The sequence below is a fragment of the Tupaia chinensis genome, unplaced genomic scaffold, assembly GCF_000334495.1.
Source record: "Tupaia chinensis unplaced genomic scaffold, TupChi_1.0 Scaffold150128_1, whole genome shotgun sequence".
In the NCBI taxonomy this organism is placed as follows: domain Eukaryota; kingdom Metazoa; phylum Chordata; class Mammalia; order Scandentia; family Tupaiidae; genus Tupaia; species Tupaia belangeri.
The window spans coordinates 262,916-275,912 of NW_006209967.1; the positions used below are offsets into that span (position 1 = coordinate 262,916).

A 12,997-nucleotide genomic window follows, 5' to 3' on the forward strand; every position below is an offset into this window, starting at 1 on the left:
TAGGGCGCATGCGCTTGCCAGACAGACAGAGAGAGACATAGAGACAGAAAGTGAGAAGTCACCCCCCAGGGAGGATGGTCATGCTGCAATCCCTTCTCCTCCATTCTCCTCTTGGGATCTTGGGCACGCACGCACACACGCCCGGCATGAGTTGTTTAAGCCACCGGGTCCTGGACACGAACTGAGGTCTACTACATGGGAGTCCAGCGACATAGCCATTACGCTAACTGCTGGTTCCCGCGACCTTTTCTTTAAGTACAAGTTTAGGGATTATTACCCACAACAAAACTGCTTTAACAGAACAAAATGTGTTCTTTTGAAATTGTAGGCAAGTTAAATGATGAAAGGAAGCAAAGTGATAAACCAAAAACCAAGCAGTCTACCTTATTTCTTTTTGGAATATTAACATTTTAGAACTGTTCACTACTGGTGTTATTGTGTGTCTTTCACCTGAGAATACCTTCAACAACAACAAAAAAATAGAGATAGCCGAACAAAACAACAATACAGATAAGCCAAAATGTTTATTTTTATGGGGAGAATTAAGTGTTGACTATATTGAATGGGCATAACATGTACACTGAAGTCATGGAAGAAAAGGAGCTCATTGTGAACCATGACAGCCCTGAACTAAAACCATTCAACTAAGATGAACCTGGAAAGATCTTGTTAATATTACATGAGTCACAAGAGCTCAACTCTAAAAGACATTTTCAATCATTTTCCTAGCTTCGTAAGTATAATGCCTGGCACGTAACTTTGTACATGGTAATTATTCAGCTGTTTACTTCCTATTTGTTTTTCTGACTTAAATGGGCAAGAAAGTGAATGGTCATACAAATATTCCCTTCTCCACAAATAATTTATTCTTTAAGTGCCTATTTATCCTTCAGATCTCAAGAAAGAGATTCTCATTCCCCAGCTTTATTTAGGTTCCTTTGTTATTCACCCACATGGAGCTATTTCCCTTATGACCAATTATACATTCATTTGTGTGATTATTTGGTTGATAATGGTCTTTGCAAATCAACTGTAAGCTCCAGTGAAGCAGGGTCATGTCTATTCTGCTTAATGTCTTATCTCAGCATCTAGCAAAATGCTACAGGTCTTCAGAAAGGTCAAAGAGGAGATGGACACCAACGTAGTGGTAAGACGCAATGGTCTGCAAGGCAGACTCACTTAGTAAGGTTACTGATTCATATTTAGACCTCCCTGAGTAGGAAGGGCTCACATGTGCCTATGATCAATGCTAGCTAAAGCTGGGGGTGAATTGTGGCATCAGAACTCTGTTAGGTTGCTGTATCTCTATCTCTGCCTCTCTCTATCTCTCTCATGGATAAATAAACTTTAAAAAAAGTTCACGGTAAATCATAGTATGGAAACACTACGAATGAATTTCAGAATTTTTTGCACCAAGATAAACTTGCACTTCATTGCATTTTCCCACAAGCTTTTGAAGTTCACATATAGATGGTTTTCAAGGAATTTGTACATTGGATGACTAAATGAATTCAGTACTAAAAATATAGGTATGAATGTATCTGATAAAGAGACTGTAACATTTTTCATAGTTAGCCATGCTGTCAAGAAAAAAAAATACTGTAAATAAAAAGATACAAAAAGATAAATGGTCTATGCCAACATGGAAGAAAACATTAAACATTAAAGTTGTGCAGCAATATTTTTTAAAATATCAACTGGAATTGTCAGAGAACAGGGAATTTAAGTTAACTGGAAATTTGAGAGAAAATAGGATTTAAGAAAAGATCTCTAAATTTGATGATTCTCAAGTGCACTGCTCAGATCAACAGCATTAGAATCATGTATAAACTTAATAGAAGGTTCAAATTCTTTTTCTTTCTTTTTTTTTTTTGAGAAGTGTTTGCTATAGGGCACATGCACAAGAAAGACAGAGAGAGATAGAGAGACAAAAAGAGAGAATTCAGCCCCCTCTCCCCAGGAGGGATGACCACACTGCAATCCCTTCTCCTCCATTCTCTTTTCAGGATCTTGGGCATGCACACTCATATGCCCAGCGTGAGATTAAGCCACCAGATCTGGGATTCGAACCCTGGCCGACTACATGGGAGTCCAGCGATATAGCCATTATGCCATCTGCTGGTCCCTTGAAAGTTCAAATTCCTAGACCCATAGCCCAGTCTACTAAATAAGAAATTCTATAAATGAAACTCAACAATTCATGTTTTATCAATTGCTCCAGGAGATTTTGATATGCTAAAGTTTGAGAACCACTGTTCCAATTCAATCTCTAGTTGAAAATATACTGAACATACTGTCCAAGTAATTACACTGCCCAATATCCTTTAAACATTTTTTTAAAGTTTATTTATTTTATTCATGGGAGAGAGCACATGTGTATGAGAAAGGGAGAGAGAGACAGAGATAGTCACCTTCAACAGAGTCATGTCATGCCACTATCCTCTTCTCATGCCCTCTGGTTCATCTTGATTTGGGGCATTTGCACCTGGTGAGTTTTCAGGTTAAACAAGGATCCAAGCCCATGGTTTGCCATATGGCTTCCAGTACATCAGTTCAGTATGTTACTGACTGTGCCCTCAATGCTGGGCCAACTTCCTAAAGTCTTTTATAAAAGAGTACTTTCTTTCTTTTCTTTTTCTTTTTTTAGAGAGATTTTTTGCTATGAGGCACATGTGCTTGCCGGAAAGACATAGAGACAGAAAGTGGGAAATCACCTCCATTCCCACAGGGGAAATGGCCATGCAGCAATCCCTTCTCCATTCTCCTCTCAGAACTTTGGGCAAGCACACACACACACACACACACACACCTGGAATGAGTTTCTTTCTTTCTTTCTTTCTTTCTTTCTTTCTTTCTTTCTTTCTTTCTTTCTTTCTTTCTTTCTTTCTTTCTTTCTTTTATTTATTCTTCTTCTTTTATTTATTTTTTTTTTACGAAGCGTCCAATCACTATATATCATCTGGCTTGTAAAGAGAATTTACTCAACATGAAATACACCCCAGACCAGTCCAGTTGAGAATACTATACACATTATCATCAACAGTTAATAAACCATTTCTGTGTCCCACAAATGTCTTGCCTCTCTTTTATTCCTCCCTGATTTTCTTCCCTAGACTATTCCCTTTTCCCACCCTCCTCCCACACTGTCTCTAGCATCCATAACTATTTTCCCTGCTTTTATATCCTCCAATCTTTCAACCATGGAGTGCAGACAGAAGGTATATATTAAGTGGAGACATACAATATCTTTCATAGCCTGGCTTGCTTCACTCAGCAATAAATCTTTCATATTCAACCACTTCCATCAAATGCCAGGGTCTTCTTTTTTATGGCTGAATAGTATTCCATAGAGTACATGTGTCACACTTTTTTAATCCATTCATCTGTTCATGGACATTTGGTTTGGCTCCATGTCTTAGCAATTGTGAGTAATGCTGTAATAAACATTGATGTGCAAGCACTTTTCCAACTGAGCATTTCCCTGTGGTTTGGATAGAGACCCAGGAGTAGGATTGCCGGACCATATGGTAGTTCGATTTATAAGTCTTTGAAGAACCTCCATATCATTTTCCACAATGTCTGGACCAGTTTACATTCCCACCAACAGTGTAGGAGAGTTCCCCTTTCATCACAACCCCGCCAATAGTTATCATTTTTTGTATGTTTAATCTTCTTTCTGGCATGAGTTTAAAGCCACCAGGTCTGGGACTCAAACCACAGTTGACTATGTGGGAGTTCAGTGACCTAACCATTATGCCATCTGCTGATCCAAACAAGGGGACTTTCAAAAGTTCTTGGAAAAATGGAATTATAGAACAAGTTCTTTCATTGGGGGGTTGGGGCAAAAATTTTTGAAATCCATGCTTAGATTTTCATAATATATATTTACTAGAAACTTTATGAAGACTGCCTCCTACCATATAGAATGTAACAGTATCTCCCATTGACACTTGGAAATCTTGAAAAGTTTATGTCATTATTTTGAAAACAATATAATTATTAACTTGTACTGGAAATAGAAATGCAGCAAATTAATTAATTAAGCATACACTGACCCCAGTTTATGTTCGAAATATTCTGTTTTTAATAAAGTTATACTTGGTCAAAGCTCATTCTCCTGTGATTTACCTATTTCTTTCATATAGTGGAAGGCAAAAATTCTAACTATGGCTTAGGTATCATAGGCTCAAGTTAGCCTCTAAAATTTATATCCCATTGCTCAGGAATTTGTGATTCTCCAGGCATCATGACTAAGAAAAGGATAAGTCAACTAATCATTTAGAAAAATGTTTCTCAGAGTTATGTTTATATATAAATGTACATACTTTTCAAACACTTAAAATGGACCCATACGTTCATATCAATTGCTAATTAGAAATTGAGATTTATCCAGTTATTATTTGTTAGTCCATCAAGTCTCCATACCAGCAAGAGGAGTAATAACATTAAGTTAAAAGCAGTAAAGCTATATTTGAAAAGATATATGTCAGATATTCCCCCATCCCACTAAGCCCCTTGCTGGGTGCTTAGGTTATTCTTCCATATTTTATCACTCTTATCTCCAAAAATCTCAATACATTTTTCTATACTGCCTTGACCAGCTGAGTGCTTAAGTTTTCCTATAGGGGCGCGGAAGTGACATCTCAGCTCATGAAAATGTACATCCTTGGAGGTTAGACTTATTCTTATGGAATAAAATCAGGGTAATTTAAAACATACCCAAAGTTGATGCCTTTGGCCAGGGGGACTCAGCTTGAAAAATGCACCATAGAAAGATACAATGTTTTTATGGAAAGAGTACTTCCTGAGAAGATTGAGTTCAGTCCTGAGATCTTCTTCTTCATCCTGTGGAATAAGAAGAAGAAGCAAAACTCATAAGCCTTTTCAACTCAATGATCATCAGTCCCTATATCATAGTAGACCAATAAAGGAGAATCCTATGACAGCCCATTATATCCCACAGCAATTTATAACAAAATCTCGACTATTAGGTCATAAGAAAAGTCATGATGGGATCAGCAGTTAGCGTAATGGCTATGTTGCTGGACTCCCACATAGTCGACAGTGGTTCGCGTCTCGGACCAGGCAGCTTAAACTCACGCCGGGTGCGTGTGCATGCGTGCCCAAGATCCTGAGAGGAGAATGGAGGAGAAGGGATTGCGGCATGGCCATTGCCCCTGGGGGGTGATTTCTCATTTTCTGTCTTTCTGTCTCTCTCTGTATTTTTGGCGAGCACACACACCCTATAGCAAAAACCTCTCAAAAAAAAAAAAAAAAGTCATGATGTAATGGAATTAAAAAAAAAAAACATGATGTAATGGAATTTTAAAAAAAGCCATGATATATTTTCTGTTTTTCTATGCAAAAAGGCATCATGACTTTCCTACTACCCAGTAGAAATGTCAGCAAATGAAGAGCTCTAGTTAACTGGGAATTTGGTAGGGGAAAAAAAGAAAAAGGTAAACAGAAAATCTTTTACCTCAGTGGTTCCAAAGTGTGTTACCTGGACAAGCAACACTGGCCAGTGTACAAAGTTTTTACTAAATGGATTCACTTCATTTTCATTTTGTTCATTTTCATAATTACTTTTTAACAGTTTTATTGAAATATAACTTATATACTGTATAACTTATCCATTTAAAGTGTAAAAATCAATGTTTCTTATATTTACAAATTGGTGCAATAATTACCATAATTAATTGTATAACATTTTTATCACTCCAAAATGAAACCCCGTATTCTTTAGCTGTCATCCTCAATTCTGCCACTTACCCACCCCAGCTCTAAGCAACCACTAATCTATTTTTATCTCTATAGGTTTATGTCTTCTGGACATTTTATACACATGGAATTATATAATGTGTGATCTTTTGTGACTAGCTGTCATTAAGGTTCATCCATGTTATAGCATTTGTCATTACTTTATTCCTTTTGGTTCACTATTCATTTCTTAATAGACATTAAGGTTATTTCTACCTTTTTACTACTATTTTTAAGAAATTATTTATTTAATGTTTTATTGTTATTATTTTTAAAATTTGCCACAGAATATGTGCATTCACAAGAGAGACACAGAGAGAGAGGGAAAGTGAGAATGAAGGCCACTAGGTCCAGGACTTCAACTATGGTGAGTTATGTGGGAATCCAGCACCTTTACCACCATGCCACCTGCTGGCCCCTTGACTATTATTAATAATGCTACTATGAGCATTCTGATGTATATATACCTAAGAGTGAAATTGCTAGGTCAAATGCTAACTCAAGTTTTGATGAAATGGAAAACTATTTTCCACAATATATGCACCATGTAATTGTATATTCCCATCAGCAATGTATGAGGGGTTTCCAATTTCTGCATACCCCCACAAACACTTAAGTTTCTTTGTCATTACTACAACTATTCCAGTCAGTGTACATTAGCAGCTCATTGAAGTTTTCATTTGTAATTCTCTAATGACGGTTAGCATTTTTTATGTGCTTATCACCCATGATATATGCCCTTTAACAAATACATAATAAAAATGTTTTACACCTTTAAAGAAGAGGTTATATATTTTATTTTCTTACTAGAGGGCACATGCCAGAAAGAGACAGAGAGGGAGGGAGAGGAGAAAGCACCTCCCATGGATAATGGTCACACTGAAATCCTTTCTCCTACATTTCTCCCCACCCCTTTGAGGATTTTAGGCAGGCATGTACATATGCCTGGCATGTTTTACAAGCCCTCATATCTGGGATTCAAACCACAGAGTTTGTCATGTAGGATCTGGCGCCTTATCCATCAGGCCATTGAAATGGCTGCAGATTATATTTTTATGTTTGAATTGCAAGAGCTCTTCATGTATTTTAGATGTAAGTGCTTTATGAGATATACAATTAGCAGATATTTTCTCCTATTTTAGGTGTTGTGTTTTCACTTTCTTAGTAGTCTTCTTTGAGATTTGGTACCATGCCATGAGATGTTCCACATTTTAAAGACATTGGTATGTTCTGTGCTGACATTTAAAAAAAAAGTGTTTAAAGTTATATTCCTAATTAAAGCATTGGTACATGCACATAAATATATATAATATGCTGTCATGGAATTATGCTAAAATTTCGCTTTTTAGTGGATAGTTATAAGGTACTAGAGAAAAGCATCTTTTTTTTTTCTGGAGAGGTTTTCGCTATAGGGCGCGTGCGCTCGCCAGACAGAGAGAGACATAGAGACAGAAAGTGAGAAATCACCCCCCAGGGGGGATGGTCATGCCGCAATCCCTTCTCCTCCATTCTCCTCTCGGGATCTTGGGCACGCACACACACGCGCCCGGCGTGAGTTTTAAGCCACCGGGTCCAGGATGCGAACCGCTGTCGACTATGTGGGAGTCCAGCAACATAGCTATTATGCTAACTGCTGGTTCCCGAGAAAAGCATCTTAAAATATTAATTTAGAGAAGGGTAACTGATTTTGTTGGGAGTTTTCTATGAACATATTATTGGTTTGTGTATTTAGGTATATGGTCCTAACTTAAACAAGTTAACTTACAGTGTCACATACATCAATGACATAACCAATGACAAATCAAGATCATAAATATGAAGTCAAATATGATGTGAGATAACTCGGGAAGTGATTCTGCACTTGAAACTTTGATTCATCATTGGGACCCTTTGGACTCCTACTACTTGTAAATTTTGTTTGGTTATAAATTGTTTTAAGTTTTACTACTGCATCTATAAAAGTTCCATTTATATAAATCTTTTAGAAATATTCTTAATGTTAAAAATGAAAATATATGGGGCTAGCAGGTAGCATGGTGGTTGAGGGGCTGGACTTCCACATGGTCAACTCTGGTTCAAGTCCTGGACCTGGCTGCTTGAAACTCACACTGGGCATGTGTGCATGCATGCCCAAAATCCCAAGAGGAGAATAGAAGAGGAGGAATTAGGATGTGGCCATCCCTCCTGGGGGGGGTGATTTCTCGCTTTCTTTTTCTATCTGTCTGGTGAGTGCATGAGCCCTACAGCAAAAATCACTCTCAAATAAATAAATAAATAAGTGAAAATATTTGTAGAATGTAACAAAAAGACTTTCAAATTAAAGATATTCTGGGGCCAGGAGGTGGCGTGGAGATTAAGGGTGCTGGACTCCCACATGACCAACTGCATTTTTAGTCTCAGACTTGGCAGCTTGCTTTTGCTCTCTCTCTCTCTCTCTCTCGCTCTCTCTTTCTCTTTCTCTCATTCTGTCACTCTCTGGTCAAATGAAAATAAACAAATAAATAAAAGTTAAATAAAATAATTCTGTAAAAAAAGTTATTTTGTTCTGAAATCTAGTGAAATTGATATCATTGACATCTTCTGGGCAATGTACTGATATTAGGAAAGCACCAATCAACAAGAAAAAAAATTAAGGGGTCAACTGCCAGTTATTTCTCCCCAGCATTTCCCTCAATGGCTTAATGACCTGAGGATAGAAGTAAATAAGTCTCTTCATTAAAAGGAATAGCTAACTGAATATATCTACACATTTATCACCATTCTTCTTAGCTTATTCTCTAAGATTCAGCAGTAAAAATGGGCAATTACTTTTTATACATAGCTATATTGTGCCTTGTCTTTAAAAATACCTATGAGATAAATATAAGGCAATGGACTAGGCTCCATACTGTCTTCAAGTTTATTTGACTTTTGCTTTTTTTAAAAATTATGATTGCAATTTCTGATTTACACATTATCATTTTACATCTTTATGACGTGTAGTTTTTTTAAAGCATGTATATGGTGTGCAATAATCGAATCAAGGATTCAGGCATATTTACCATCCCCCAACATTCAACACCACACTATATTGTACACACCCAAAAATTGCTCCATTGTTTTTTTTAAGTATATGTTACTTTATCATTCATGTTCATTACTCCACTGTGGTACACAGTTCTAAAACATATTCCACCTGTTTACATGTATTCTTGCGTCTTTTAACAAATTTCACTTCATTCTCCTCCTGCCACCCAATATCTAATATCTACCATTATTTTCTCTACTTCTATGCTGTGAAGTATTTTAGGTTCCACTAATGAGTAAAGGACATTAATATTTATTTAGCAGGGACATACAGTATTGTCTTTCATAACCTGAATTATTTCACTTATTTTTATGTCTTTGAGGTTAATCCATTTTGTCTCAAATACCGGGAATTCACTGTTCTTTATGGCTTAGTAACATTCCATTTTTTATAAATGTAACAATTTAAAAAAATCCATTCATTGATTTTAGGGGCATTTAGCTTGATTCCATGACTTAGTTATTTTGAATAATGCTGCAATAAACATGGATGTGCAAATATTTCTTTGACAGATGAATTTTCAATCCTCTGGGTTTATACCCAATAGCAGGATTACAGGGTTCAGTGCTATTTCTATTTTTCAACTTTTCACAAATCTCCATACTATTTTCCATAGTGGTATACTAATCTACATTCCCAAAAGTGCACCAGAGTTCCCCTTTCTCTAAAGCCTTGCAGGCATTTATTATTATTATTATTATTTTAATAATAGCCATTCTTTTTTTGTCGTTTAGGCTTTCTGTTTTGTTTTGTTTTTGAAGGGGGAAGAGATATTTTTGCTATAGGGCGTGTGCACTCCAGAAAGACAGAGAGAAACAGAGAGACAGAAAGTGAGAAATCACCCCCCGGGGGAATGGCCATGCCCCAATCCCTTTTCCTCCACTCTCCTCTTGGGATCTTGGGCACACATGCACACATGCCTGGCGTGAGTTTAAGCCTCTGGGTCCAGGACTGGAACCGCGGTCAACTACATGGGAGTCCAGCAACATAGACATTATGCCAACTGCTGGTCCAAATAGTAGCCATTCTGACTGAGGTTAGGTGATACCTCATCAAGGTGAATTTTTGTTTTTTGCCTTTTTAGTTCTTTGCCACAGCATGTGTGCTTGCTGGCTAGACAGAGAGAAACTGTGGGAGGGAAAGTGAGAAATCGCCCCCTAGAGGGGATAACCATGCCACAATCCCTTCTCCTCCATTATCCCCTTGGGATTTGGGGCACAAATGCACAGATGCCTGGCATGCTTTTTCAAGCTGCCAGGTCTGGGACTTCAGTCACCTTAACCACCATGCCACCTGCTGGCTTTCTACCTCATCATGGTTTTTATTTGCTTTCAAATTGCCTTTTCTCCTGCCAAATGCCCAGTATATACACATATCTTGTAAAAACAACAAAAACAAAGTTTGAAATCAGAGAAATAGTTGTGTGGTTTCTCACTTTCTGTCTCTGTCCCTTCAGCGAGTGCACACATTTCATAGCAAAAATATCTCTAAAAACAAAACAAAATGAAACAAAACAAAAAACAAGGAACAAGACTCTACTGAGAGGACTATAAACTCACAAACAGTACAATAAACAAGAATGGAATGATGGTGTGAGATTAAGAATATAAAGGATATGTTAAAGAAAAGCAGTGACAATATTGAGTCCTTTAACATGTTTGGTAGTTTCATGATTTCTTTCCTTTCTAGGTTAGAATGCTCATATCCTTAAACAAAAATAGGAGAATTACTGGTCTCCAGGCAGCTATGTAGTTGTATTTGTGATGCCACTTTGCCTATGAAGAACCTGAGGCCTAGAGAGATTAAAAACAAAAACAAAAACAAACAAAAAAAACTTTCCCAATTACTTTTTGGTTATTTAGTGGTAGACTTGGGATTTAAACTTATGTTTCTGAAGATCAACGTGACTGCTGTTTCCATGAACCTCTGGCATCTAAGACGTGTGTGTAAGTCATACACATTATATCCCAAAGGATTCAAGATGATTTAGAGATGCTAACTGGCTAATTAGCTAGCAGTTATTTTTCTTAGGTAGAATATATAAATAGAGAATTCAAAGTCCCCGACTAGAGAAACCTTCTAAGAGTGGCCTTCCCACATAAATGTAAACTCCCCCAAAACAAATAAATGAAGATCAGATATGTTTGGAAAGCATTAGTGAGTTTGCCACTCTCAATTAACAGGAAGTTGAGCTTGTGAGAAACACATAAGTACATTATATCCACCAGGCCAAGTGGGTAATTTAAAACTCTCACACATATCCCAGTAATATGATGCTACAGCATTTCCTGGCTCAGGGCCAGTTGATCCCAGACTGGCCTGAATACCCTGCTTTTTGTCAAGAAGGGGCAGCTCAAGGATGCCAGAACTTCTTTTGTAATTTCATTCAATTCTTAAATCAAGATCCTTTTCCCTATGGAATGAATACCAGACAGGGTTGGAGAAGAGTTATAAAGGCATTTTATTGTCACAAATGTCTGAAGAAACCAGAATTGATCAAATAATATATAATCATTATTTAAAGAAAATTTTTGCTATAAGGGCGCAAATGCTCGCTGGAGAGACAGACACAGCAAGCAAGACATCACCCCTTGGTGGGATGAACAACTTTATTTTTTATACCATATCTTTTGTGGCTTCTTGATGTATCAAAACACGATTTTATCCGTTCTAACGGTTTCCTTTGGTTATGCTTTATCCCCCAAGACACATTATAAGCAAAAATCTAGTATTTAATAGATGAGTCATGAAGTTTTAGCAATGTCGTTTTTAATATAGCTATAAAGTTTCTGAATGTGATTACTTTAGTGGAAAGTGTTATTTTTCATGATTTTCAAGAGCATATTTTTTAAGGCACAAAAGAATAGAAATATTTGAATTATAGTTGACTGTAAGTCATAAGAATAGGAAAAAGCATATCAATGCATTACATTGATAAGATCAGAATTATCTGCTTTTAGGCCTATAGATCATTAATATCTACTCATAAAAGGCAATTCTATTCGTCTGACTTTATTCTAGAGCTAATGAGTTATTGGAACCAGACAGACAGCTTTGTAGGACAATAAAAAAGTTGCACATGGAAAGCAACTTCACATTCCACATGTTTAAGTACACTGCAGATGTCTAAAGACTTTCGGGGTGGATAGCCTGTTGGTCCTCTTTCTACTATTGTGCTGGCAGAAAAAAAAAAAAAAGAATCCTCATTTAGCTTATATACAATGGCAATGTTAGAATCATAATGGGGGCAGTCCTTTAGTTCAGAACACCATGGGGGAAGAACCCTTGCTAATACCATTGTGAAGCAAAATTTGTTCTTTGTCTGATCACCTCCTCTTGCTGCTTCCAGCTGGAGAGCTCTATGCTCTGTAGATTTACTCAATATCTCATCTAAAGTCAACACTTTTCTATTCAAGGGACCATCTCCTCCAGGACTTGCTCTATAACAGATGCTAGTATTCAAATATAATGTTTGAACTTATGTGAACATGTTACCAGATATGTATATCTTATCACTTCTGGGCAAGAACAGTTCAGTGGTGGCCTTGTAGAGATAATGATATGATGCAAAGGTATAAAGTTAAAGCCAAAAACTAAATAAAATCTAGTTAGGTGTTAATGAGGATTTTTAGTACTCACGCTGTATCTCCACCCCACAGACTTTTGATATTTATTCACTCTCACTCGTCTTCCTATTTCAGGTAAAGGGGTCTGCAAAACCAAGAACAAGTGTTATTAGACCCACTAGTACATTCCGAAAATGATTTCTGCTTAGGAAGTTGGTGCCTCTTCAGTACTAAATTGAGGAATAAAATAATTCCTCTCTCAATTTTCACTAATAATTTTAATCTAAAAGAAACATTATCATTATTATATGTAGAAACATAGCAACCCAAATTATTATAATAGATTTAACTGCCATATATGGACAAATTAGTTTGGCGTTAGTAAAATACTATTTTCCCCCACAAAAATCGGTAATTGGCACTAACCATCTATGGGTCAAACATGAGTTTTAAATAGTTCAACAGTCAAAGTATCTGAAATATATATTATATGGGGTCAAAGTCTCTCAACTTGAGTCAAGAACTCTCAAGGAAATAAGTAGTTTACAGTCTCACTATAAAAAGCACAAGGTGGATTATTGGGCAAGCCATGGTTTGTAGGGAA

The 12,997-nt window shown here is 36.8% G+C and overlaps 1 protein-coding gene and 1 long non-coding RNA gene across 2 annotated transcripts in view; one reads left to right on the forward strand and one right to left on the reverse strand.

Annotated features, from left to right (window-relative positions):
- Positions 1-12,997, forward strand: part of LOC102501164 (uncharacterized) — a 153,472-nt gene that overhangs the window by 118,522 nt on the left and 21,953 nt on the right. The window lies entirely within an intron of this gene.
- Positions 1-12,997, reverse strand: part of NRK (Nik related kinase) — a 167,848-nt gene that overhangs the window by 84,696 nt on the left and 70,155 nt on the right. Inside the window, exons 4-5 of the mRNA XM_006171949.2 lie at positions 12,467-12,538; positions 4,720-4,845 (exon numbers count right to left, since the gene is read on the reverse strand). Of these exons, the coding sequence (XP_006172011.1) occupies positions 4,720-4,845; positions 12,467-12,538 (198 nt within the window). The remainder of the gene's footprint in view (positions 1-4,719; positions 4,846-12,466; positions 12,539-12,997) is intronic.